Genomic DNA, 23,956 nt, shown 5'->3' on the forward strand with positions numbered 1-23,956 from the left:
AGGAAAATCATAGATGCGTTAGATGAGGTGGCGTCAGTGAAAATAACAAGAAATTGGTTTATTTGGTTTATTTTTGTATGTCCATAGAGCAGAAGGAGCGTGCTTTGCACCTGAAAAAGATATTGAATTTGAATGTGTCACGTGTGGATCTGCGATGCAGGGCACCTATCAAGTGGGTTATTTTTGGAGTGGCCCCTGAAGTGAGTGCAAAGGATGTAACTGAAGAAATAGATGCAGTGGTTGTTGCACGACAACTGACCCGTATGTATGGTGGATGGAGTGAGGAAGCCCAGTGGTTGGTGCAGGCCGACTGACCCGTATGGTGGATGGAGTGAGGATGCCCAGTGGTTGGTGCAGGCTGACTGACCCATATGGTGGATGGAGTGAGGAAGCCCAGTCCATCCAGTATTTTTGTTTTTTGAAGAACATGCGTATATTTGGGTTATGTGAGATATCCTGTAAGAGCCTTCGTGCCCAAACCCCCTGCAGTGTGATAAAACGTCGACTGTTTGGACATGTCAAGTGTATGTAGATGGGAGGAGCATGCACCAGAATTCATGAAGTGCCCTGTTACATTGAAGGAGACCGAGGTGGCAAGAATTAGTCCAGCGTGTCTCCTATCCAGAGGTGGTCAGAAGAGTGGAAGAAGGGAGTAATGTTGAAGAAACCATGGTAGTTGAATCAGAGACTGTCGTGGAAATCTTGAATCACTTCCACTTTCAGATAACACATATGGTCACTCCCCTCCATGTAGATGATTAACACCCCTTGGCCCCTGAGCCTGTGTAGGGATGTGATTTGTTTTATCACTGAAGGAGTGGGGTGGGGCTTTTTTTATTTTTATAAATGTTATTTTTGTATTGTATATGATGGTGATATTATAACACTCCTTTCCCGCAATGGATTTTATTTTTCTTCCGTTCACTACCAGTACAGTAGGTGGCGGCTATAAACCAAATCGGTGTTGTCTGCCGTAAAAGAACAAGAGAAGCGCTGCGTCATCACGTCATGTTGAAGGGAAAAAATAATGGCGGCTCTTGTAATGGGATGGGATAGTGCATGTATGAGATAAGTCTTCAAAACATTTTTTTTGTGATAAATCTTTATGGAAAAAATTAATCCGTTAGAATAACCAAGGTGTCAACGTAACAAGTCAGAATGGCTCACCGATACCTCCGTTTGTCAAGAGGTGGCAGGAATCTATTCAAAATGTTGCTGCCTCCAAACGTCAGAACAACTCACGTTAACGGTGCACGACTGGTGAGTTGCAATCTAGCTAACGACGTTACAACATCAAAACAAACAGCGCTAGTCGATTCTCATTGCATGACAAGGCATTACGAGTTTGTTTTGGCAATAGGTAGTCTTTACATGTGGTTTGTTTGTAGAAAATCTAGATACTGTCATAATCCAACATTATTTTGCCCAACAAAACAACCTGTCATTCTAGCTAGCGTAACAGGCCTGCGAATGACATTGCCGTGGTTGGATAACACAGGGCGAGATTACATGATGAATTAAATAGTTATTTAACGTTAGCTAGTCAACTATCGCGTGTTAAACTAACGTTACACCATGTCTAGCTATTTCAGGTAACGTTATGTATGCACATGTAGTGACTATTTGCATTCGTCAATGTTACAATACGGACTACGCGTGGTGATTTGTGTCCTTCCACACCAGATGCGATCAGGACACGCAGGTGGAAAGATCACAAAGAACTCTGAATGAATTCATTTCATTTGGGGACAGGTCGAAACGCATATGAAACGTTCATGGACATTTAACTAGCTAGCTTGCTGTTGGTAGTTAATTTGTCCTGGGATATATATACATTGGCTTGTTATTTTACTTGAAATGTACTGTCCTTTTTCTTGCTGGATCTTTTGTAGAATATCAACCCATTTTGAGTCACACAAAATCGTGTGTTCTCTACTCCTACAGTTAATCCACAGATAAAAGGGGAAAACCCAGTTAAAGTGATCTCTCCTAGTAAGGTCTTCTTTCTATTTTATGTGGTGTTTGTAACCTGCTGGATTGGAGTCTGGACCTCGTTCATCTTTAATTAAATCACCTAAGCGGGGTTATGCTCCTAAAAAACAATGAGGAGGAAGGACTTGCAGCGCATCGAGCGTCTAAAATAGAACCAAGTTGATAGAACCAATGTTTATTTTAGCGCCTGGCTATGCAGACGCTTGCAAGCAATTTGGATGAAATTATTGAATAAGATGTGTACGTTTATTTTGCAATGCTTGCACACGCAATGCAGCCAGTGTGGTCAGAATGTTGTTCAACTGACAGTTCAGGGAATTAAGATTTCAGAGCGATCGTTAAACTAGCTAATGATGCTTCAGTTTTTTAAATCTCTACCTATTTTATGTTGTAGTGTTACTCTGAGAAATGACAGTAGGCGCACCAACAAAAAAATGTAATGGTGCAATATTTCTGAAGTGTATTCCATGACGTTTTCACATGCACTTGGTTTCTATACGTAGTACTCAAGTAAAGACAAGTGTTTCTCAGATCTTTAATATTTTATTTAATGGTATCCAATTGGTAGTTACAGTCCTATTGTGATTTTTCAATACCGATACCGATTATTGGAGGACCAAAAAAGCCTATTTATAAAAATGCATTTGTCTTTATTTGTAATAATGACAATTACAACAATACTGAATTAACACTTATTTTAACTTAATATAAAACATCAATAAAATCAATTTATCCTCAAATAAATAATGAAACATGTTCAATTTGGTTTAAATAATGCAAAAAGAAAGTGTTGGAGAAGAAAGTAATATGTGCCATGTAAGAAAGCTAACGTTTAAGTTCCTTGCTCGGAACATCCTTTTAACATGAGTCTTCAATATTCCAAGGTAAAAGGTTTTAAGGTGTAGTTAATATAGTATTTATAGGACTATTTCTCTATACCATTTGTATTTCATATACCTTTGACTATTGGATGTTCTTATAGGCACTATAGTATTGCCAGTGTAACAGTATAGCTTCCGTCCCCCTCCTTGCCCCTACCTGGGCTCAAACCAGGAACACATCGACAACAGCCACACTCAAAGCATCGTTACCCATCGCTCCACAAAAGCCGTGTCCCTTGCAGCACAAGGGGAATAACTACTCCAAATCTAAAAGCGAGTGACGTTTGAAACAGTATTAGCGTACACCCAGCTAACTAGCTAGCCATTTCATATTGGTTACACCAGCCATTAGGCTGATAGGCTTGAAGTCATAAACAGCGCTGTGCTTGCGAAGAGCTGCTGGTAAAACACCCAAAAGTGCTGTTTGAATTAATGATTACGGACCTGCTGCTGCTCAGTCAGACTGCTCAATCAAATCAGACTTAATTATAACATAATAACACACAGAAATACGGGCCTTTGGTCATTAATATGATCGAATCCGGAAACTATCATTTCGAAAACAAAACGTTTATTATTTCAGTGAAATACGGAACCGTTCGGTATTTTATCTAACGGGTGGCATCGCTAAGTCTAAATATTCTTGTTACATTGCACAACCTTCAATATATGTCATAATTACGTAAAATTCTGGCAAATTAGTTCGCAATGAGCCAGGCAGCTCAAACTGTTGCATATACCCTGACTCTGTGTGCAATGAACGCAAGAGAAATGACACAATTTCACCTGGTTAATATTGCCTGCTAAACTGGATCAGTAGTTATAACTAGTGATTATGATTGATTGTTTTTTATAAGATAAGTTAAATGCTAGCTAGCAATTTACCTTTGCTTCTACTACATTCGTGTAACAGGCAGGCTACTCGTGGAGTGCAATGGTTAGAGCGTTGGACTAGTTAACTGTGCGGTTGCAAGATTGGAACCTCTGAGCTGACAAGGTGAAAATCTGTCGTTCTGCCCCTGAACAAGGCAGTTAACCCACTGTTCCTAGGCAGTCATTGAAAATAAGAATGTGTTCTTAACTGACTTGCCTAGTTAAATAAAAGGTATAAAAAAAAAATTATAATAATAATCGGAAATCGGCACTCAAAAATACCGATTTCCGATTGTTATGAAAACTTGAAATCGGCCCTAATTAGTCAGCCATTCCGATTAATCGGTCGACCTCTATTCCTGTCCCATCGCTGCAACTCCCATACGGACTCGGGAGAGGTTTGTACTCGCAGCCGGCTGCGACAGAGCCTGGAATCGAACCAGGTTCTCTAGTGGCACAGCTAGCAACTGCGATTCAGTGCTTTAGACCACTGTGCCACTCGGGAGGCCCGTGTTTCTCAATTCTAACTATTCTAACACTACTACTTAAATACGCCAATGGCTTAAAAACTAGACTCAGTTGAAGGTGTGCTGCTGTTTGAATTGATCAAAACGTTTAAAAGGGACGGTGGTGCCCACGGATGGAGTTGAGGAAAAAGTGCATTTATTTAGTGCAACATTATTTTTTCCAAGCATTCAGGTTAGGTTATGTTATGTTGCTAAACTACCATTCCAGTATTTTACTTGCTATATTGTATTTACTTTGCCATCATGGCCTTTTTTGCCTTTACCTCCCTTCTCACCTCATTTGCTCACATTGTATATAGACTTGTTTATACTGCATTATTGACTGTATGTTTGTTTTTACTCCATGTGTAACTCTGTGTCGTTTTATCTGTCGAACTGCTTTGCTTTATCTTGGCCAGGTCGCAATTGTAAATGAGAACTTGTTCTCAACTTGCCTACCTGGTTAAATAAAGGTAAAATAAAAATAAAATAAATAAAATGTATGTATTATGTATGGCTCAGTTGATGGGGCGTGGCGCTTGCAACACCAGTGTTGTGGGTTCGAAGCCCTGGATCGTCCATACATAACATGAATGCATACATGACTAAGTAGCTTTGGATAAAAGCGTCTGCTAAATGGCATATGTTATGTTGATTGTCATCTTTCATTTTCAAGGTCTCCAGCCAAGCAGACAGCCAGATAGTACTTGAAAGGAGGACTCTGTTTGAACATGTGTTAGGTGCCTATCAAAGACTCTGCTCCAAACCACCAAAAGGTATGTACCTCAACGTTCACTGTATTCATCTAGCAGATTCCCATTCTTTCTGATTATATATAAAACGAAGCATAATATATTTATTGTGTCATTAAAATGAGAGAAGTTTTTCATGCTCATTTATGATTTTGTGCGCTCAAAAGTTTGGTGTTTTTACTTCAGGATTTGAAAAATATTTCCCCAATGGTCCGAAGACTGCGCCGAAGAGCAGTGAATCCAACCCAACCAGTGGAGAAGCCAAAGGTCATTTAAACCACTGACAAAATATACTTTCTCGTCCTATGTCGTTAGCTGGCTAAGACCTACTGAACACTACAGTGCATTCGGAATGTATTCAGACCCCTTCCCTTTTTCCACATTTTGTTACGTTACAGCCTTATATTAAAATCTATTAAATAAAAAACAATCCTCATAAAAATACAAATAAATGAGGAGTGCCCCATAATGACATCACAATACCCCATAATGACATCACAATACCCCATAATGACATCACAATACCCCATAATGACATCACAATACCCCATAATGACATCACAATATCCCATAATGACAAAGCAAAAACAGGTTTTTAGACCTTTTTGCACATGTATTAATGTATTCAGACCCTTTGCTATGAGACTCAATTGAGCTCTGGTCCATCCTGTTTGCATTGATCATCCTTGAGATGTTTCTACAACTTCATTGGAGTCCACCTGTGGTACATTCAATTGATTGGACATGATTTGGAAAGGCACACACCTGTCTGTATAAAGTTCCACAGTTGACAGTGAATGTCAGAGCAAATCTGGGGATGGTTTATCTAAACATTTCTGCAGCATTGAAGGTCCCCAAGAACAGTGGCCTCCATCATTCTTAAATGAAAGTTTGGAACCACCAACACTCTTCTCAGAGCTGGCTGCCTGGCCAAACTGAGCAATTGGGGGAGAAGGGCCTTGATCAGGAAGTTGACCAAGAACCTGATGGTCACTCTGACAGAGCTCCAGAGTTCCGGGAGGTGACCAAGAACCTGATGGTCACGCTGACAGAGTTCCTCTGTGGAGATAGGAGAACCTTCCAGAAGGACAACCATCTCTGCAGCACTCCACCAATCAGGCCTTTATGGTAGAGAAGCCACTCCTCAGTAAAAGGCACATGACAGTCCGCTTGGAGTTTGCCAAATGGCACCTAAAGACTCTCAGACCATGAGAAACAAGATTCTCTGGTCTGATGAAATCAAGATTAAAGTCTTTGGCCTGAATGCCAAGCGTCACATCTGGAGGAAACATGGCACCATCACTACGGTGAAGCATCCTTACGGCAGCATCACGCTGTGGGAATGTTTTTCAGCGGCAGGGACTGGGAGACTAGTCAAGGTCGAGGGAACGTACAGAGAGGTCCTTAATGAAAACCTGCTCCGGAGTGTTCAGGACCACAGACTGGGGGCGAAGGTTCACTTTCCAACAGAACAACGACCCTAAGCATACAGCCAAGACAACGCAGGAGTGGCTTCGGGACAAGTCTGTCCTTGAGTGGTAATCGAGAGCCCGATCAAAACATCTCTGGAGAGACCTGAAAATAGCTGTGCAGCGACACTCCCCCTCCAACCTGACAGAGCTTGAGAGGAGAATGGGAGAAACTCAAGGCTGTAATCGCTGCCAAAGGTGCTTCAACAAAGTACTGAGTATAAAGGGTCTGAATACTTTTGTCAAAGTGATATTTTTTTTATTGAATTGTTATACATTTTCTAAACACCTGTTTTTGCTTCGTCATTATGGGGTATTGTGTGTAGATTGTGGGGGGAAAAAACAATTGAATCCATTTTAGAATAAGGCTGTAACGTAACAAGATGGTGAAAAAGTCAAGGGGGTCTGAATTCTTTCCCAAATGCACTGTATGTGTTGATTACCAAAATGTTAACTTTTCCAGTATTTAGATGAGGTATGTCATCATGTAAATGATACCTATGGAAGCCACTGTTTACTTCTGCACTACACCAATTCCATGTTCTAAACAGAGGGTTGACTTCGGTTTTAGGCTGAAAACTGATGTGTCTATCTGCCTTCTCAGAGGCCAAGCCAACTACCAATGCACAGAAGGCCACTGGTAGATCTAGTGGAGGAGGAGGAGGTGGTGCCTCAGGCGGAGGAGGAAAAAGGGGAGGCAGGAAGGATGAGTCCCATTGGTATAGCCGGCTACAAAAGGTGAGAATCGACACCTGAAACCTGGTCGGAAGTTGAGTTAATGATCTTGGTATTTGGAGCTAACCAAGGTCTTACCACTCATACCATTATTTTTGCACTACTGTTAGCATCATGTCAATGCTAAACTGTTGTAAACAAAAACCAACAAGACAATTGTTAGAGGAATTTAACTCCGATATGTTCATTAACCAATTCAATTAAAACACTCTGTCCGTTTCTAAGAATTTGTAAGATACTTATTTGCATAAAATGGACAGAGACCAGTCTGAAAATTAATCAGTAGCGTTTATTTTCCGAGAGCTCTCCTCATAATACCATGTACATTAGTTTATATACCTCACATTTCGTCATAAATGTCTCTCCTCCTCTCGGATACAATGGCAATACAGTTCACAAGCCTTCCCACATTGTCTGCCACCTGTTAAACTATCTACGACAAGCCCAAGGTCTCTCCCCTCCCTGGGTAGAGAGAGAATGTCCTGTAAGGAACACAGTATTCCAGCCTGTCTGACGATAGCTCCATTAATTTCTAACAAGGAACAGAAAGTCCTTGTTCTAATTCTTGACTAAAACTACACACATTAGATTCTGTATTATGATTATAATAAGATTCATACATCCATACAGTAACATAGTACTGTTCTGTTTTCATTATAGTTCTAGGTTAAATGTATACATCATTTAGTCATTATTCATAAAAATCCCATAACAACAAGATAGTGCACAGTACAAACAGAACAAATGAGACAAAAATGATACAATGAAATCGGTTGTTATTTCAAATTCTTCCGCAACGTGTTTATCCTTAGGGTGACGTGCCATGGGACGATAAGGAGTTCCGTATGTACTTCCTGAGTGGGGCTGCATTTTGGACCATGGTTACATATTTCTTTTTTTTACGGGAAGGCGGGAGAGAGGTCACTTGGAAAGACTTTGTCAATAACTACCTCTCGAAAGACGTCGTAAGTATTCTATTAGTATCATTGATAGGAAAATGGTGTGTAATTTTTAACAATATAAAATCGTGTGTTAAGGCTCGAGGTTAGATGTTCGTTTGCTTGATCTATGGTGTGAATCTGATGATTTGTCCACTGCTGTTGACCATCTCACATTCGGGGACTTGAATTTGGATCTTTCTTTTTCTCTCTAGGTTGACAGATTGGAAGTAATTAACAAGCGCTATGTGAAAGTGGTATTTACACCTGGAAAGACTCCAGTTGATGGAGTAAGTAAAATATTTCTAACCATATAATTGTAAAAAAATATATATACATGTGTTCTCTTCCTCACTTGTTAGAACAAAGGTAGTAATGAGTGGTTTATATTTTGGTACCCAGCAATACGTGTGGTTCAACATCGGCAGCGTGGACACGTTTGAGCGGAACCTAGAGACCGCTCAGTATGAGATGGGTATCGAGGGGGAGAACCGTCTGCCAGTGGTGTACTCCGCTGAAAGCGATGGGTAAGTTGGACTGAAATGGGAAGAGATCACCTTAATAAGAAATGCTCCTTTTTCCTTTACCGTCGGGAAAATTCAAAAGGCATTCGCACATCTGAGCAATCTAATTTGCAGGTGCATGGCAACAATTGAACAAGATGAAGGAAAAAGGAAACCGCACACTGCTCTTGATAGTATCGCTGATATTTAATAAGCTTTACGTATCGGCCTCACGGCCTTCGTCAGAGCTTTTAAAGCTTCCGTTAGGAACACGGCCCAGCTCTAATCCCAGTAGCACATCTCTCTTCTCCCCTCAGGTCGTTCCTGCTCAGCATGCTGCCCACCGTGCTCATCATCGGCTTCCTGCTCTTCATGCTGCGACGGGGGCCAGCAGGAGCTGGCCGACCGGGCGGCCGGGGCATGGGAGGACTATTCAGTGTCAGCGAGACAACGGCCAAGGTGTTGCGCGATGAGATCGACGTGAAGTTCAAGGACGTGGCAGGCTGCGAGGAGGCCAAGCTGGAGATCATGGAGTTTGTCAACTTCCTCAAGAACCCCAAGCAGTACCAGGACCTGGGCGCCAAGATCCCCAAGGTGAGCCAGCAGGAGAGAACTTTGCTTATAAGGATAAACAATATGTGAAAATTCCACTTAGCCTATCATAGGGCAAGGTGGAGCTACCACCATATTGCCTATACATATAATATATTTTTTTTATATCAGGGGATGGGGGCAGGGGGTTATTTCTAGGAGTAAGTAAGCAATGAGCATGTTCCAGAGGGTTGATATGTTATAGCAGTCTTCTGGGATGCACAGCATGACTGCAAAACAGCATGACTGCAAAACCGACATCCTGGAACACCACCAAAGTCATACTCTTCTATGTCACAGGGGGCCATCCTGACGGGACCGCCTGGCACAGGGAAGACCCTGCTGGCCAAGGCCACTGCCGGAGAGGCCGACGTCCCCTTTATCACCGTAAATGGCTCAGAGTTCCTGGAGATGTTTGTGGGCGTGGGCCCCGCCAGGGTAAGTGACAACACTGTGGATCTTGGTGTCAGTATACTTTGGGTTCATGTACATTTCTGATTGATTGCATAATGTATTGTTAATTTCACCATGTCAACTTGTTTTTTGTTTTTTTTCATCAAAGCTTAACTGTGTTCCAACGCTCTTTCATTTGAATGTCCACCTGACAAAGGGAAAGAACAGCCATCCAATTCTTTCACATCTACCTGCCCTGTCGAGCCCCGCCCAGTAGTGCCTCACCCTGCCCTGTCGAGCCCCGCCCAGTAGTGCCTCACCCTGCCCGGTAGTGCCTCACCCTGCCCGGTAGTGCCTCACCCTGCCCGGTAGTGCCTCACCCTGCCCGCTAGTGCCTCACCCTGCCCGGTAGTGCCAAGGGGAGCCATGTCCTAATGTTCATACTCACAATTCTTGACAGTTGCGTCTTGCTCTCGATTGGAAGATTTCTGAAGCAGGACTCTAGTTTCAAAGCAATATCAGTGATGGGCTTGGGCGGTATCCAGATTGTCTTACCTGCATAACGACCTTTATACCGTCCCAGTATATTTATTGGGTGATACCGGCACTGAACACGAGGGGCGATCTTTTTAAAAATTTTATCTGAAGGTTAGCAATGCAAACAAGTACATGTAAAATACAATAGCGAATGCTACTTAAATGCTAACAAACGCATGTGAACATTTCATATAGTGTCTTGCAAACTATTTGCAGGACAGACATCCCAGCTCATGAAGTTAAACAAGTAACAACATTTTTTTTTTAAACGTTTTTCTGCATGCACAAAACAAATATTAGACAGTATGGCTCTTGATCCAGGAGGGGTTTCTCTGCTGTTACCAATAGAGGAACTTGATTGCAGGAAGCTAACCGCTTAGCTAGATAACTAGGTACTAAGTTGGCCTAACCAAATGCACAACTTGCAGAGCATATAGCACATTTTTAGAAAGTTTAACTTATTAGTTCTAAGATATCTAGCTGGCAAACATTTAGTTGTGAATTCCATTCTGTAACTAGATAACCTAGTGCGTGCTGCACAATGGTGAGGGACTTCCAAGGCTCTGGTCTCTCGTCGTTCATAATGTGGCAGGTGAAATGAAGAACACGGCAGGGGCGGCAGGGTAGCCTAGTGGTTAAAGCGTTGGACTAGTAACCGGAAGGTTGCAAGTTCAAACCCCCAAGCTGACAAGGTACCAATCTGTCGTTCTGCCCCTGTCACCCACTGTTCCTAGGCCATCATTGAAAATAAGAATTTGTTCTTAACTGACTTGCCTAGTTAAATAAAGGTAAAAAAAAGAAAGCAGATTGCATTTTTTAAAATATTTTTTTATTTTTATTATTATTATTATTATCTCCTAACGTATTGCACAAGTTGACTGCAGGTATTTACTTAATAAAAAAGTAGCTACAAATATTGAGATTTATTAAACTTTATAGAAATAGTTTCAACAGTATTGAAAAACCATCCCGTGGCTAATTCCAAATACCTTGGTATACGGTGTACCACTCAAGCCTATACACGGTGTAACGCCAAAGCCTAATGTACTCTGGGTTTTATTCTCTCCCTGCTTTGTGCTTTCCAGGTTCGAGATCTGTTTGTCATGGCCCGTAAGAATGCCCCTTGTATCCTCTTCATTGACGAGATTGACGCAGTAGGGCGCAAGCGAGGCAGAGGGAACTTTGGTGGCCAGAGCGAGCAGGAAAACACCCTCAATCAGCTGCTGGTCGAGATGGATGGTGTGTATCGCTCAGGGTCAAATTAACGAAGGCTCGAGGCAAAAAAAAATGTATAGTGAATGCCCCAGCAAAATACGTAGTCCACTCATTTTGCGAGGTCTGTCTCTACACAGGCCACCGCAGTAGGGATAGACACGGTTATTCGAATATCCGAACAAACTTTAGTATTCAATTACTTGGGAGAGTATTCATTTTTTCTGAAAGAGAAAATAGGAAGTGAAGTGGGGAGATTTTATTCAATGCAAGAATGGAATTAAAATTACAGAATTAAGTTGGCTACAATGATCAACCAACATGTAGGCTGTTGTTTCATATGAATGGAGTTGTAGACATTGGACAGGGAGTGCAGTAAAATGGCCTCAAGCCATGCTACCTGAGCTGGCTACCTGAGCTGGCTACCTGGGCTGACTGGCTAACTTGGCTGGCTGGCTACTGATTGAAATTATAATAGTTTCTTAATCCTGGTCCGGTAGACCCAAAGGGGTCCACATTGTTTTTAGTTTTTGCCCTAGCACTTACACACCCGATTCCACTAATCAAAGGTTTGATAGTTGATTCGGTGTTTCCCCTGGTATTGGGCCAATTGCACGTTCTCCAACCAATGTTTTTATCAGCCACCCTCTTGGCCACAGAGACATTTTGCGGTTTAATGCTGATTTCCTGCAATTCAACACATTTTCATGGGGCTGGGAGAATGTAATGTCATTTTTAAAGCTACTTTCCTGCAATTATCTTCGTTCGTACGCGTGACTCAAACATTATAACGAAATAACTGGGGGCCCCCTTGCCAAATTTTTGATTCACTCTCAAAGTATTTTTGTTAGTTCTCTTGTAAAAAATAAATATATAGGTTTATCGTACATACTTTTATGTACATCTACAGATTGGTGTCTGTTTGGAAGCACACCACTGGTGGGAAAATGCACATTTTCTTAATGATTTTTAGAATATTCTGTCACCAGTTGGATGGGAACCTAGCTACTGACAAGAGCTAGGCCGGCTATTGCTAAATGAATATAGGGGAAACACTGATAATGGAATCAGGTTTGTGTGTCGCTAGGGTTAAAAACTAAAATATGCACCCCTTTTGGGGTCGACCAGGATTAAGAAACACTTGATATAAACAGAATCCATATGACACTGTCACCTACCATTTTTCTCTCTTTCCAGGGTTCAACACGGCAACCAATGTAGTAGTGCTAGCAGGTACTAATAGACCTGACATCCTGGACCCTGCACTGATGAGGCCCGGACGCTTTGACAGACAGATTTACATTGGTACGAGCCCATATTTTTATTTCATCATATGCCCCCGTACTGCTTGGGTTTCGTCCTGTTCTGGTTTAATGTAGTTGTTGGATATGGTAAAAAAAATAACATGAATCCACTGTAATAAAGGAAAATTAAAGTTGTACTATGGTTATCTGTTAATGAATCACCATGTAATAGTGAAGCTATTACCACAACATGTCACATATCATAACCTATTCAGAAGCCTGAAATTTGTTTTGTTTTAAGTAGTAATTGGTCAACCAATAGTTGTTGCTAAAAGGAATGACTGACCAAGATAGGAAACTGTGGAAAAGCTTTTAAAACATTTTCCTTGTCATTGTTTTTCGCAGGTCATCCGGACATTAAAGGCCGATCGTCCATATTTAAAGTGCACTTGAGGCCTTTGAAAATGGATGCAGAGATGGACAAAGAAGCTCTCGCCAGGAAAATGGCTGCCCTCACCCCAGGCTTCTCAGGTAGGTTTTTGAGGCACACTGGGGATCATTGGGTTTATAGGCCTAGTTACAATGATCAAACTGTTAACATATTGTTGACAAACCATATTCATTATGTCATATACTGCATACCAGCGTTTAAGTTAACTGGTAATAACCAGCTTTTGCCCATTTAAAAAAAAAATATTTAAAGCTACAATATGTCACTTTGGGTGACCTGATCAAATCCACATAGAAATTCGACTTGTAGATCTGTCATTCTCATTGAAATCAAGTCTAAGAAGTGATAGATCTGTTCTATTTTTTTTAAACTTTCGGATTTGTGTACTAGCTGAAAATACAATATTTTTCACAGGGATACAATGATTCTCTACACTGTAGTTGCTTTTATTATTGTTTTGAAACTTAAACTGAAGTTAGGTGAACTATTAGAATTTTAGCAACCAGGAAATGGCGAAGCGATTTCTGCACGGTACATCTTTTAAAAGCCGATAAATGAAATTGTAGCAGGCGAAATGTTGCATATAATTTATTTTATTTTTTACCTTTTTATTTTACCTTTATTTAACTAGGCGAGACAGTTAAGAACAAATTCTTATTTTCAATGACTGCCTAGGAACAGTGGGTGAACTGCCTGTTCAGGGGCAGAACGACAGATTTGTACCTTGTCAGCTCGGGGATTCGAACTTGCAACCTTTCGGTTACTAGTCCCACTAGTCTCTAACCACTAGGCTACCCCGCCGCCCCAATCATGCATCCCTATTGCTCGCTTGAGCATTTTCCTCTCACTCCTTGCGGGCTGACTTAGGTGCATGCTGCTGAGAGAGCAAGATTGGAGTCTTGGGCTTCTGTTGATGTGATGCCTTTTTCATTGAAGTAAAATGAAAATTAGAGTATGCCTACAGTGAAAAGCCTACAAGGGGAATTTCCTTAAAGATAAGTTTTTAATACTGATGGGAAGAATGTTGGCACGGCCAAATTGCAGGCTTACCGTGCAACTCGCTATTCAGGTAGGATGCAATTTAACTTATTTTTTTTTCTCGTATTTATAATTTTGTATTACTATTACTGTATATCATTGTTATTATTGTATTTATTAATTAAAACCAGTCTTTAAATATGCACAATGTGTTTTGTTTTATTCTGTTGAGACATTTTCCTTGGCTAAATTAAGTTTAGTCTGTTTTCTTCTTTATTTTGTGCTCTGTATTTAGTTTAAGATGGGTTGTAAAGTAGGCCTGTTGTAAAAATGAATATTAGCATATTACTGTCATTTGTTGGGTACGGTAGGCACTAGCCTTTCTTGGTCATTGCTGCAGTACAGCTTGTTAAACAATAATTTTGTGAAGGTTTATTTAAACCAGTTCGTAAATGTTTTGTTTTAACCTGAGCCATTTTCTTTGGACAAATTGAAGTTCCAACTGTAATGTTTACTGCGATATAATCTACTCGTATTTTTCCTTATACACAATGTCTTGACTCACCCTAATAAAGTTTAGAAACTTTTGTGAAGGTGTGGCTATTAGCCTGTTATACTGCAGTCCTATGATATGAAGGCATTGCTCACCGTCGCACCAATTGAAACCCGACAGTTGGAACTTGAGGTGAGGAAGAATGTTTTAGTTACACCAAATCTTAAAATATAATGCTTATCTTCATTAAAAAATATTTAAAAAATAGATTCTGATTTTGAACATTTGCGAAGTAGCCTCCTGTACATCTATATGTGTATAACAGGCGCGGTAGTCTGACAAGGATAATGAAATGTATGTTGGTGTCGTAGCATGCCGCAGACATATCTCTCTCTCTCTCTGGCGCTAGGCTTCTGTTCCTTTTTATATTTATTTGTGAAATATGAATATCCTACAGTCTGTATATGCAATGCCCTGCTGCATTTAGCGCTCAAATAACCCACAGCTGAACCGTGAGGTGGACAACTGTTATTTTAGGAAAGTAAAAAACAATAACACAATAGGCTGTACATTTTGTAATGCTGCACATCGAAACACAAGGAATAGTGTTTTTTTTGATAATGGCTGTTTTTAAGGACCGGTAATGATCTGTTTATTGTTTTGCGCTGGCTGTGTGGGTGGACGCCCTAGATCGTGCATTACAGATCCAATGCTTATGGATGACCAGTAAAGTGCTCAAATGTCAGTTAAATTTAAAAAATCCTGTTCACTTGTCTGGTGGAAACCCTACTGCTTACATACATACTGTATAATGTTGCATTTTCCCTGTACATTTTCCTATTGATATTTGTATACAAAAATAAAATACGAATTTGTGAGGTCTTACAATGCTCATATAGATAAATATTTTTGTTGCCTTTCAATTTTAATATGCTCGTTGAAAACTGCTCTGGATGAGTCTTAACTATAAAAAAAAAAAATATCAATTTTAATTCTGTTTTGTTAGGAGCTGATATTGCCAATGTGTGCAATGAAGCCGCGCTGATTGCTGCTCGCCACCTCGCGGACTCGATCAACCAGAAGCACTTTGAGCAGGCCATCGAACGTGTGATCGGAGGTGAGCACAAGCGCACACACATACAAATGAACACATCCTGATTTTGCTACATACCGTATTAAGCCACTGAATCTCAGTGCTAGAGGGGTCACTACATACCCTGGTTCGATCCCAGGCTGTATCACAACCGTCCGTGATCGGGAGTCCCGTAGGGAGGCGCACAATTGGCCCAGCTTCGTCCGGGGTTAGGGCGTAATTTTTTTTTTTTTACTAGGCATTATCATTTTCTACTTTTACCCCTTTTTCGTGGTATCCAATTGGTAGTAACAGTCTTTTCTCATCGCTGCATCTCCCAAACGGACTCGGGAGAGATGAAGGTCGAGAGCCGTGCGTGTTTCCGAAGCACAACCCAGCCAAGCCGCACTTGCTTCTTGACGCAATACCCACTTAACCCGGAAGCCAGCCGCACCAATGTGTCAGAGGAAACACCGTACAACTAGACTGTGTCAGCGTGCGCCAGGCCCACCACAGGAGTCGCTAGAGCGCGATGGGACAAGAACATCCCTGCCGGCCAAACCCTCCCCTAACTACGCAGGGCCAATTGTGTGCTGCCCTGTGGGTCTCCCGGTTGCGGCCGGCTGCAACATAGCCTGGACTCAAACCAGGATCTCTTGTGGCACAGCCTTAGACCACTGCGTCACTCGGGAGGCCTGACTTGCCTAGTTAAATAAAATTTAAAATGTGTAACATGTATTGGCTACTTACAAGCTGTGTTGTCATGACCAGCAAACCATAGAGATGCAAGGTGCTCTAATTTGACTTCTCTGTCAATTGTAATGTGATTTATTAAATTTCACCTGAAATGTATTCAACTGAAAGTATAATGTATTCTAATCTATATGATCTAATTGAACTAGTGTGGCTTGATACATCGACGGGACTTTTTCCACAGCAACAAAGATCAAACATTGATTACTTACTCCTTCTGTTCTACCTCCTTCATTCAACCTTTCCATATGCATTTGGTACCTTCTTTGTCATGCAGATTGTTTCGATGGTCACACAGGTATGTCAACTACTTTCTGTTGTTGAATGTACAGGTCTGGAGAAGAAGACTCAGGTCCTGCAACCTGAGGAGAAAAAGACTGTAGCTTACCACGAGGCAGGGCACGCTGTGGCAGGCTGGTACCTGGAGCACGCTGACCCTCTGCTCAAGGTAGATCCTAGTCACTACCAACATTCTACCTGCCTCTCTATACTGGTAGATCCTAGTCACTACCAATATTCTACCTGCCTCTCTATGCTGGTAGATCCTAGTCACTACCGATATTCTACCTGCCCATCTATACTGGTAGATCCTAGTCACTACCGATATTCTACCTGCCCATCTATACTGGTAGATCCTAGTCACTACCGATATTCTACCTGCCCATCTATACTGGTAGATCCTAGTCACTACCAATATTCTACCTGCCTCTCTATGCTGGTAGATCCTAGTCACTACCGATATTCTACCTGCCCATCTATACTGGTAGATCCTAGTCACTACCGATATTCTACCTGCCCATCTATACTGGTAGATCCTAGTCACTACCGATATTCTACCTGCCCATCTATACTGGTAGATCCTAGTCACTACCAACATTCTACCTGCCTCTCTATGCTGGTAGATCCTAGTCACTACCGATATTCTACCTGCCTCTCTATGCTGGTAGATCCTAGTCACTACCGATATTCTACCTGCCCATCTATACTGGTAGATCCTAGTCACTACCGATATTCTACCTGCCCATCTATACTGGTAGATCCTAGTCACTACCGATATTCTACCTGCCCATCTATACTGGTAGATCCTAGTCACTACCGATATTCTACCTGCCCATCTATACTGGTAGATCCTAGTCACTACCGATATTCTACCTGCCTCTCTATGCTGGTAGATCCTAGTCACTACCGATATTCTACCTGCCCATCTATACTGGTAGATCCTAGTCACTACCGATATTCTACCTGCCCATCTATACTGGTAGATCCTAGTCACTACCGATATTCTACCTGCCCATCTATACTGGTAGATCCTAGTCACTACCGATATTCTACCTGCCCATCTATACTGGTAGATCCTAGTCACTACCGATATTCTACCTGCCTCTCTATGCTGGTAGATCCTAGTCACTACCGATATTCTACCTGCCCATCTATACTGGTAGATCCTAGTCACTACCGATATTCTACCTGCCCATCTATACTGGTAGATCCTAGTCACTACCGATATTCTACCTGCCCATCTATACTGGTAGATCCTAGTCACTACCGATATTCTACCTGCCCATCTATACTGGTAGATCCTAGTCACTACCGATATTCTACCTGCCTCTCTATGCTGGTAGATCCTAGTCACTACCGATATTCTACCTGCCCATCTATACTGGTAGATCCTAGTCACTACCGATATTCTACCTGCCCATCTATACTGGTAGATCCTAGTCACTACCGATATTCTACCTGCCTCTCTATGCTGGTAGATCCTAGTCACTACCGATATTCTACCTGCCTCTCTATGCTGGTAGATCCTAGTCACTACCGATATTCTACCTGCCCATCTATACTGGTAGATCCTAGTCACTACCAACATTCTACCTGCCCATCTATACTGGTAGATCCTAGTCACTACCGATATTCTACCTGCCTCTCTATGCTGGTAGATCCTAGTCACTACCGATATTCTACCTGCCCATCTATACTGGTAGATCCTAGTCACTACCAACATTCTACCTGCCCATCTATACTGGTAGATCCTAGTCACTACCAACATTCTACCTGCCTCTCTATGCTGGTAGATCCTAGTCACTACCGATATTCTACCTGCCTCTCTATACTGGTAGATCCTAGTCACTACCAACATTCTACCTGCCCATCTATACTGGTAGATCCTAGTCACTACCAACATTCTACCTGCCTCTCTATGCTGGTAGATCCTAGTCACTACCGATATTCTACCTGCCTCTCTATACTGGTAGATCCTAGTCACTACCAACATTCTACCTGCCTCTCTATGCTGGTAGATCCTAGTCACTACCGATATTCTACCTGCCTCTCTATGCTGGTAGATCCTAGTCACTACCGATATTCTACCTGCCCATCTATACTGGTAGATCCTAGTCACTACCGATATTCTACCTGCCTCTCTATACTGGTAGATCCTAGTCACTACCGATATTCTACCTGCCCATCTATACTGGTAGATCCTAGTCACTACCAACATTCTACCTGCCCATCTATATATATATATATATTTTTTTTTTTTTTACCTTTATTTAACTAGGCAAGTCGGTTAAGAACAAATTCTTATTTTCAATGACGGCCTGGGAACAGTGGGTTAACTGCCTGTTCAGGGGCAGAACGACTGATTTGTACCTTGTCAGCTCGGGGGTTTGAACTTGCAACCTTCCGGTTACTAGTCTTTTGACCCAGTCGTTAAATGCTAATCTTTCTATTCATGCGATGTTACTATACTAAACAAATCATTATCATGTACCTAGCTAGCAGAGATTCAATGAGGATGAGCAACAAGAACTTGAATAAATAATGATTTAATAAATATAGGCCGCACTGTGCTGGTTAATTAATTAATGGAGTTCTGTGTGTTTAAGGTTATTCGTTTTACGTTCTTTCTTGGGCTACTGGCATGGGAGATATTGCATTTGTAAAATGGTACATTGTTGCACAGGTAGATCTACATACTGTTGCAAACCAAATGGTGGTATGGACAAATAATGTGTAGATAGATGAATTCCCTGCCTGGGCTGCGAGACAGTGGAATTATGACATTTAATACCATGGTCATGGTATTTTGCAGGAGTTGTTGTCCAACCAATTGACATCCAGGATCCAAACACTAATAATTTACGCTACACCGGCTGGCTTTGCTGAGTTGGATGGTTTTTACCATGCAATCCTTAGAAAATGTGTTATGCTAATATTGACGGCTTTGTAAAGCCGTCAGTCTGACTAGCTCTAGAGAATATATGCATACTTTGCAAGATATTAAAGGGATAGTTCACTTAAAAATGTATTAAAAAATAAGCCTGTATCAGCCAGATTTAATATTGGGTGACCAATAACTGCCAGGCCCAACTTACCACTGACATTTCGTCCTCTCTCCAGGTATCTATCATCCCCAGAGGCAAAGGGTTAGGCTATGCCCAGTACCTACCAAAGGAGCAGTACCTATACACCAAGGAGCAGCTGCTGGACAGGATGTGCATGACGCTGGGTGGCCGCGTGTCTGAGGAGATCTTCTTCGGTCGCATCACCACGGGGGCCCAGGACGACCTCCGTAAGGTCACCCAGAGTGCATACGCCCAGGTCTGTCCGTACCCGTTCGTCCCCCCACCACCACATTTATTAGCATTTTTATTGGTGTTTTTCTTTGTGTTTCACAGGGCTAGTACACAATGGGTTTATGATTGGGTAAGACGGTTGTACTAATCTCATGAAGGTGTGTGTGTGTCACATTCCAGTCATTTTTGTTGTTGAAGTAGAGTGGATTATCATATGACATTTTGCATTTTATTGAGACAGTAATGAGAGAGATACATTCAAGTGGGAGTCTGTGAGAGGGGAGGACATGAGGATGGACCTCAAGTTTCCGGTGGGGAGAAGCATACACTGAGTGTACAAAATATTAGGAACACCTGGTCTTTCCATGATATAGACTGACCAGGTGAAAAGCTGGGATCTCTTATTGACGTCACTTGTTAAATCCACTTCAATCAGTGTAGATGAAGAGGAGGAGACCGGTTAAAGAAGGATTATATGTGTATGTGTGCCATTCAGAGGGTGACTAGGCAAGAGAACATATTGAAGTGCCTTTGAACAGGGTATGGTAGTAGGTGTGAGGCGCAACAGTTTGAGTGTGAAGAACTGCAACGTTACTGGGTTTTTCACGCTCAACAGTTTCCTTGTATGTGTCAAGAATGGTCCACCAACCCTGGTCTTTTGGGTTGTTTTACAGATCGTGCAGTTTGGCATGAATGACAAGGTGGGACAGGTGTCCTTCGACTTGCCCCGGCAGGGCGAGATGACCCTTGAGAAGCCCTACAGCGAGGCCACGGCGCGCCTCATCGACACGGAGGTACGCAATCTCATCCGAGAGGCGTACGAGCGTACCCACACCCTACTGGCTGAGAAGAAAGGCGATGTGGAGAAGGTACGTGTGGTGGTAGGACATAAAAACACTCGTAGGCTTACACTGTCTCTCACACAGACACACAGGTAAAACTTAAGCCAAATGTAATAATACATTTACCTTCAACGGTTGCCTGGTCAGGTGGCGCAGCGTCTGCTAGAGAAGGAGGTGCTGGACAAGAAGGACATGGTGGAGCTCCTGGGGCTGCGGCCGTTCGCTGAGAAGTCCACCTACGAGGAGTTTGTGGAGGGCACGGGGGGCATGGATGAGGACACATCCCTGCCTGAGGGCCTCAAGGACTGGAACAAGGAGCGAGACAAGGAGGAAAGCACAGAGGAACAGGTGGCCCGACAGATCTCCGGAGGGATGCCCTTCTAAACGGGGACTGCTTAGCCTCACCGATGGTCGTTTTTAGTATGAGGCTGTACTGAGATTAGAACAGGTTGGTGGAAGGATGTCAGTAAAACCCCACCTAAACGTTACCTGACTGAACCATGCCCAGGATCCCTCTGATTGGTCAGTTGTATCCTTTGCAATGGTCTGGGGGTGTATTCAGCAAGATGAAACATTCTGAATGTTGCAGATAAAAATGTCATACAGGAGTTAAAAGTTCTGTCATGGTTAGAGTATAAACAAAATATATCAAATTTTGTTGAGGGGGGGGGGTTATTATTTTGGATAAAGAAGACACTAGGCCACACATCTAAAACTAAAAACGATGTAGAAAATATAATAGACCAATTTTTATTTTATTTTATATAACTTACCTGTTTCTGGCCCTCAAAATGGATTTTGACAAACAAATCGGTCATAATAAAAATAAATCTGAGCCAAAAAGTTTTGCCGCCAAATCTTGTGTGTGATTTAACCTGTCATTAATAAAGCTATGTATTCCCTATTCAACATGGAGGAATAAGCATATCTGTTCACCACCAGAATATTTGAGCAGTTGGAAATCCCACTCATCGCTCACAGAGCGGGGTCACCACTCTGGCGATCATTATACGTTCCCCCGCTCCACCCAAAAACAAATTGCCGCTCCAAATTCGCTGCATTTGTTTTAGTTTAAAACAATATTTTAAGTTATACCCCATCTACTTTTGTGACTATGTACCATTTTTGTTTTGAAGTAGGCGTCAAGAAGCTTCAACATTTCAACAACGTGGCAAAGGCTACTGAATAAGGACTGACCTGATGATATGTGACCACTGTGTTAAAAAAATGTGTTTCTCTCATCTCTTGATGGTCAGGTAGGCTACTTCAGTTGTAACTGTGGCTCTGTAGTGCTCACATTTTACAATTGATGGACAACTTTTAACACTTAAATGGATATCTAAACGTCTCTGTTGCTGCTACGTGAGCTCATTCGTTGTCTTGCCATCAATTACACAGGCTGTGAACTATTTCTTAGTCGACTCATATCAACATCTCCGAGGATTAGTAGTGGAGGGAGGCTAAATAAATACACAAGAATAGGCCTAATTTAAAATAACAGTGGTGAAGGACATTTTTTAAATGTTGCCCAGAGCTCGTGGCTGAGCGGTACCAGAGCAAAATTGGGGAGAATTGTAGCTTGAGGTTGTTTCCTGGTTTGGACAAGAGGATTGTACATGAGATGTCAAAGCCAAGGTTGCTGTATAGATTTTGAGTAGATGACAAAATGACTGAAATACTCCAGTAGTAACATGAAATGTAGAAGAACAAATTATGTTCAGGAAATAAAGAAATGATGCTTGCACACCCCCCCCCCCCCCCATTAATCTTTACTTCTGTGAAGTGGAGTCAAACTCAAACTGATTGAAATATGTGAAGATTCATGTCTATTCACTTTAATCCATCCAAACTGATCAGGGCGATGGGTGAGTGATTGTAAAAACATGCAACTGAAACCAAGGTTAGAACAGGAAAATGAAAAAGTAAACGCACTGAATGAAGACGACACTGCAGAAAGATGCCGCATACACACACACACACACACACGGCATACTGTACACACTGGGGGGAAACAAACAGTTATGCATCACTGAGACCTGCCAACCTGCACGCATTTTGCGTACCATGCACGCAATCTGAGGTAGAAGTACGCTGGTTTGAAAATTAACCCTAACATATGCTTCTAGTTGGTTGGCACAATTTTTTTTATAAAAAAAATAAAAAATGTATGTTAGCAAATGAAATGCAGAAATATCTAATGACCTATTCACACCCCTGAGTCAATACATGTTAGAATCCCCTTGGGCAGTGATTAAATCGTCGTTGAGACCACCTCCATTTAATTTAGGATCAAACGATGTTGGGTACATTGTTTGATATAATTTAAGACTCTTAAGTTTCAGGGGGAAGTTGACTGCCCCCTCCCGGACCCCCTCTCCACCCAACCTTAGGCCTACAGCAGCACCACATTGTCAGAAAATCCTAGGGAGAGCATGATTGTACATTTTGAAACGTATTTCTAGTTAGCTACTGAAGAGCAGCCAATTACCATGTACTCAAAAAAGGTCTGTAGCATACCATTCCTACTGAGGCAGTCTTCTGCAAAACAATCACAGGGGTGTCGCATGTGCGCTGTTGTGGGGTCTACAAGGCCGCCGGGGGTGCTACCGCTGCGCTGGAGTGGTACTCCTACAAATGAAGGTTGGCAGGTCTGCATCACATCATACGTACCTGCTTGTAATCATCAAATGTAAAAAACAATATTCAGAGCTTTAAAAGTAATACAAATATTGCTGAACACTTCTCCAGCAATGTTCATGAACGCCAAAAGCTATCCATATTTATGCCACCACAGTGCAATGCTACATAGTCGTGTCTGTCGTTCTGTTTTTGTTGTTATTGGTGTGTGCCGTTGGACATACGGAATATTATCAATGATCAGCCAAGACAGCCTTTGTTATTGTCGCTCAAACTCTCACTGTAAGGGTTATCTAATGTGTACATTTTGTATTTTGCTCTATTGTTTAAAAAAAAGAAGTTTGATGCAAGTGTGAACATGACAATTTATATACTGATCAAAAGTATAAATGCAACATGTAAAGTGTTGGTCCCATGATTCATGAGCTGAAATAAAAGATCCCAGAAAGGTTCTATACGCACATCTTATTTCTCTCAAATGTTGAGCACATTTGTTTGTCCCTGTTAGTGAGCATTTCTCCTTTTTGTC

General features: G+C 41.8%; 1 protein-coding gene across 1 annotated transcript; it reads left to right on the forward strand.

Moving 5' to 3' along the window:
- Positions 1-976: 976 nt before the first annotated feature.
- afg3l2 (AFG3-like AAA ATPase 2) lies at positions 977-23,880 on the forward strand. The gene is made up of 17 exons (XM_031807171.1): positions 977-1,260; positions 4,929-5,028; positions 5,191-5,271; positions 7,078-7,211; positions 8,021-8,173; positions 8,362-8,436; positions 8,549-8,673; positions 8,967-9,243; positions 9,541-9,678; positions 11,256-11,409; positions 12,580-12,687; positions 13,032-13,157; positions 15,555-15,665; positions 16,706-16,821; positions 19,773-19,973; positions 20,623-20,817; positions 20,938-23,880. Exons 1-17 carry the CDS (start codon positions 1,159-1,161, stop codon positions 21,172-21,174), a joined length of 2,433 nt encoding a protein of 810 aa, XP_031663031.1. The 5' UTR covers positions 977-1,158; the 3' UTR covers positions 21,175-23,880.
- The last annotated feature ends 76 nt before the right edge of the window (positions 23,881-23,956 follow it).

The sequence above is a fragment of the Oncorhynchus kisutch genome, linkage group LG27, assembly GCF_002021735.2.
Source record: "Oncorhynchus kisutch isolate 150728-3 linkage group LG27, Okis_V2, whole genome shotgun sequence".
Taxonomy (NCBI): Eukaryota; Metazoa; Chordata; class Actinopteri; order Salmoniformes; family Salmonidae; genus Oncorhynchus; species Oncorhynchus kisutch.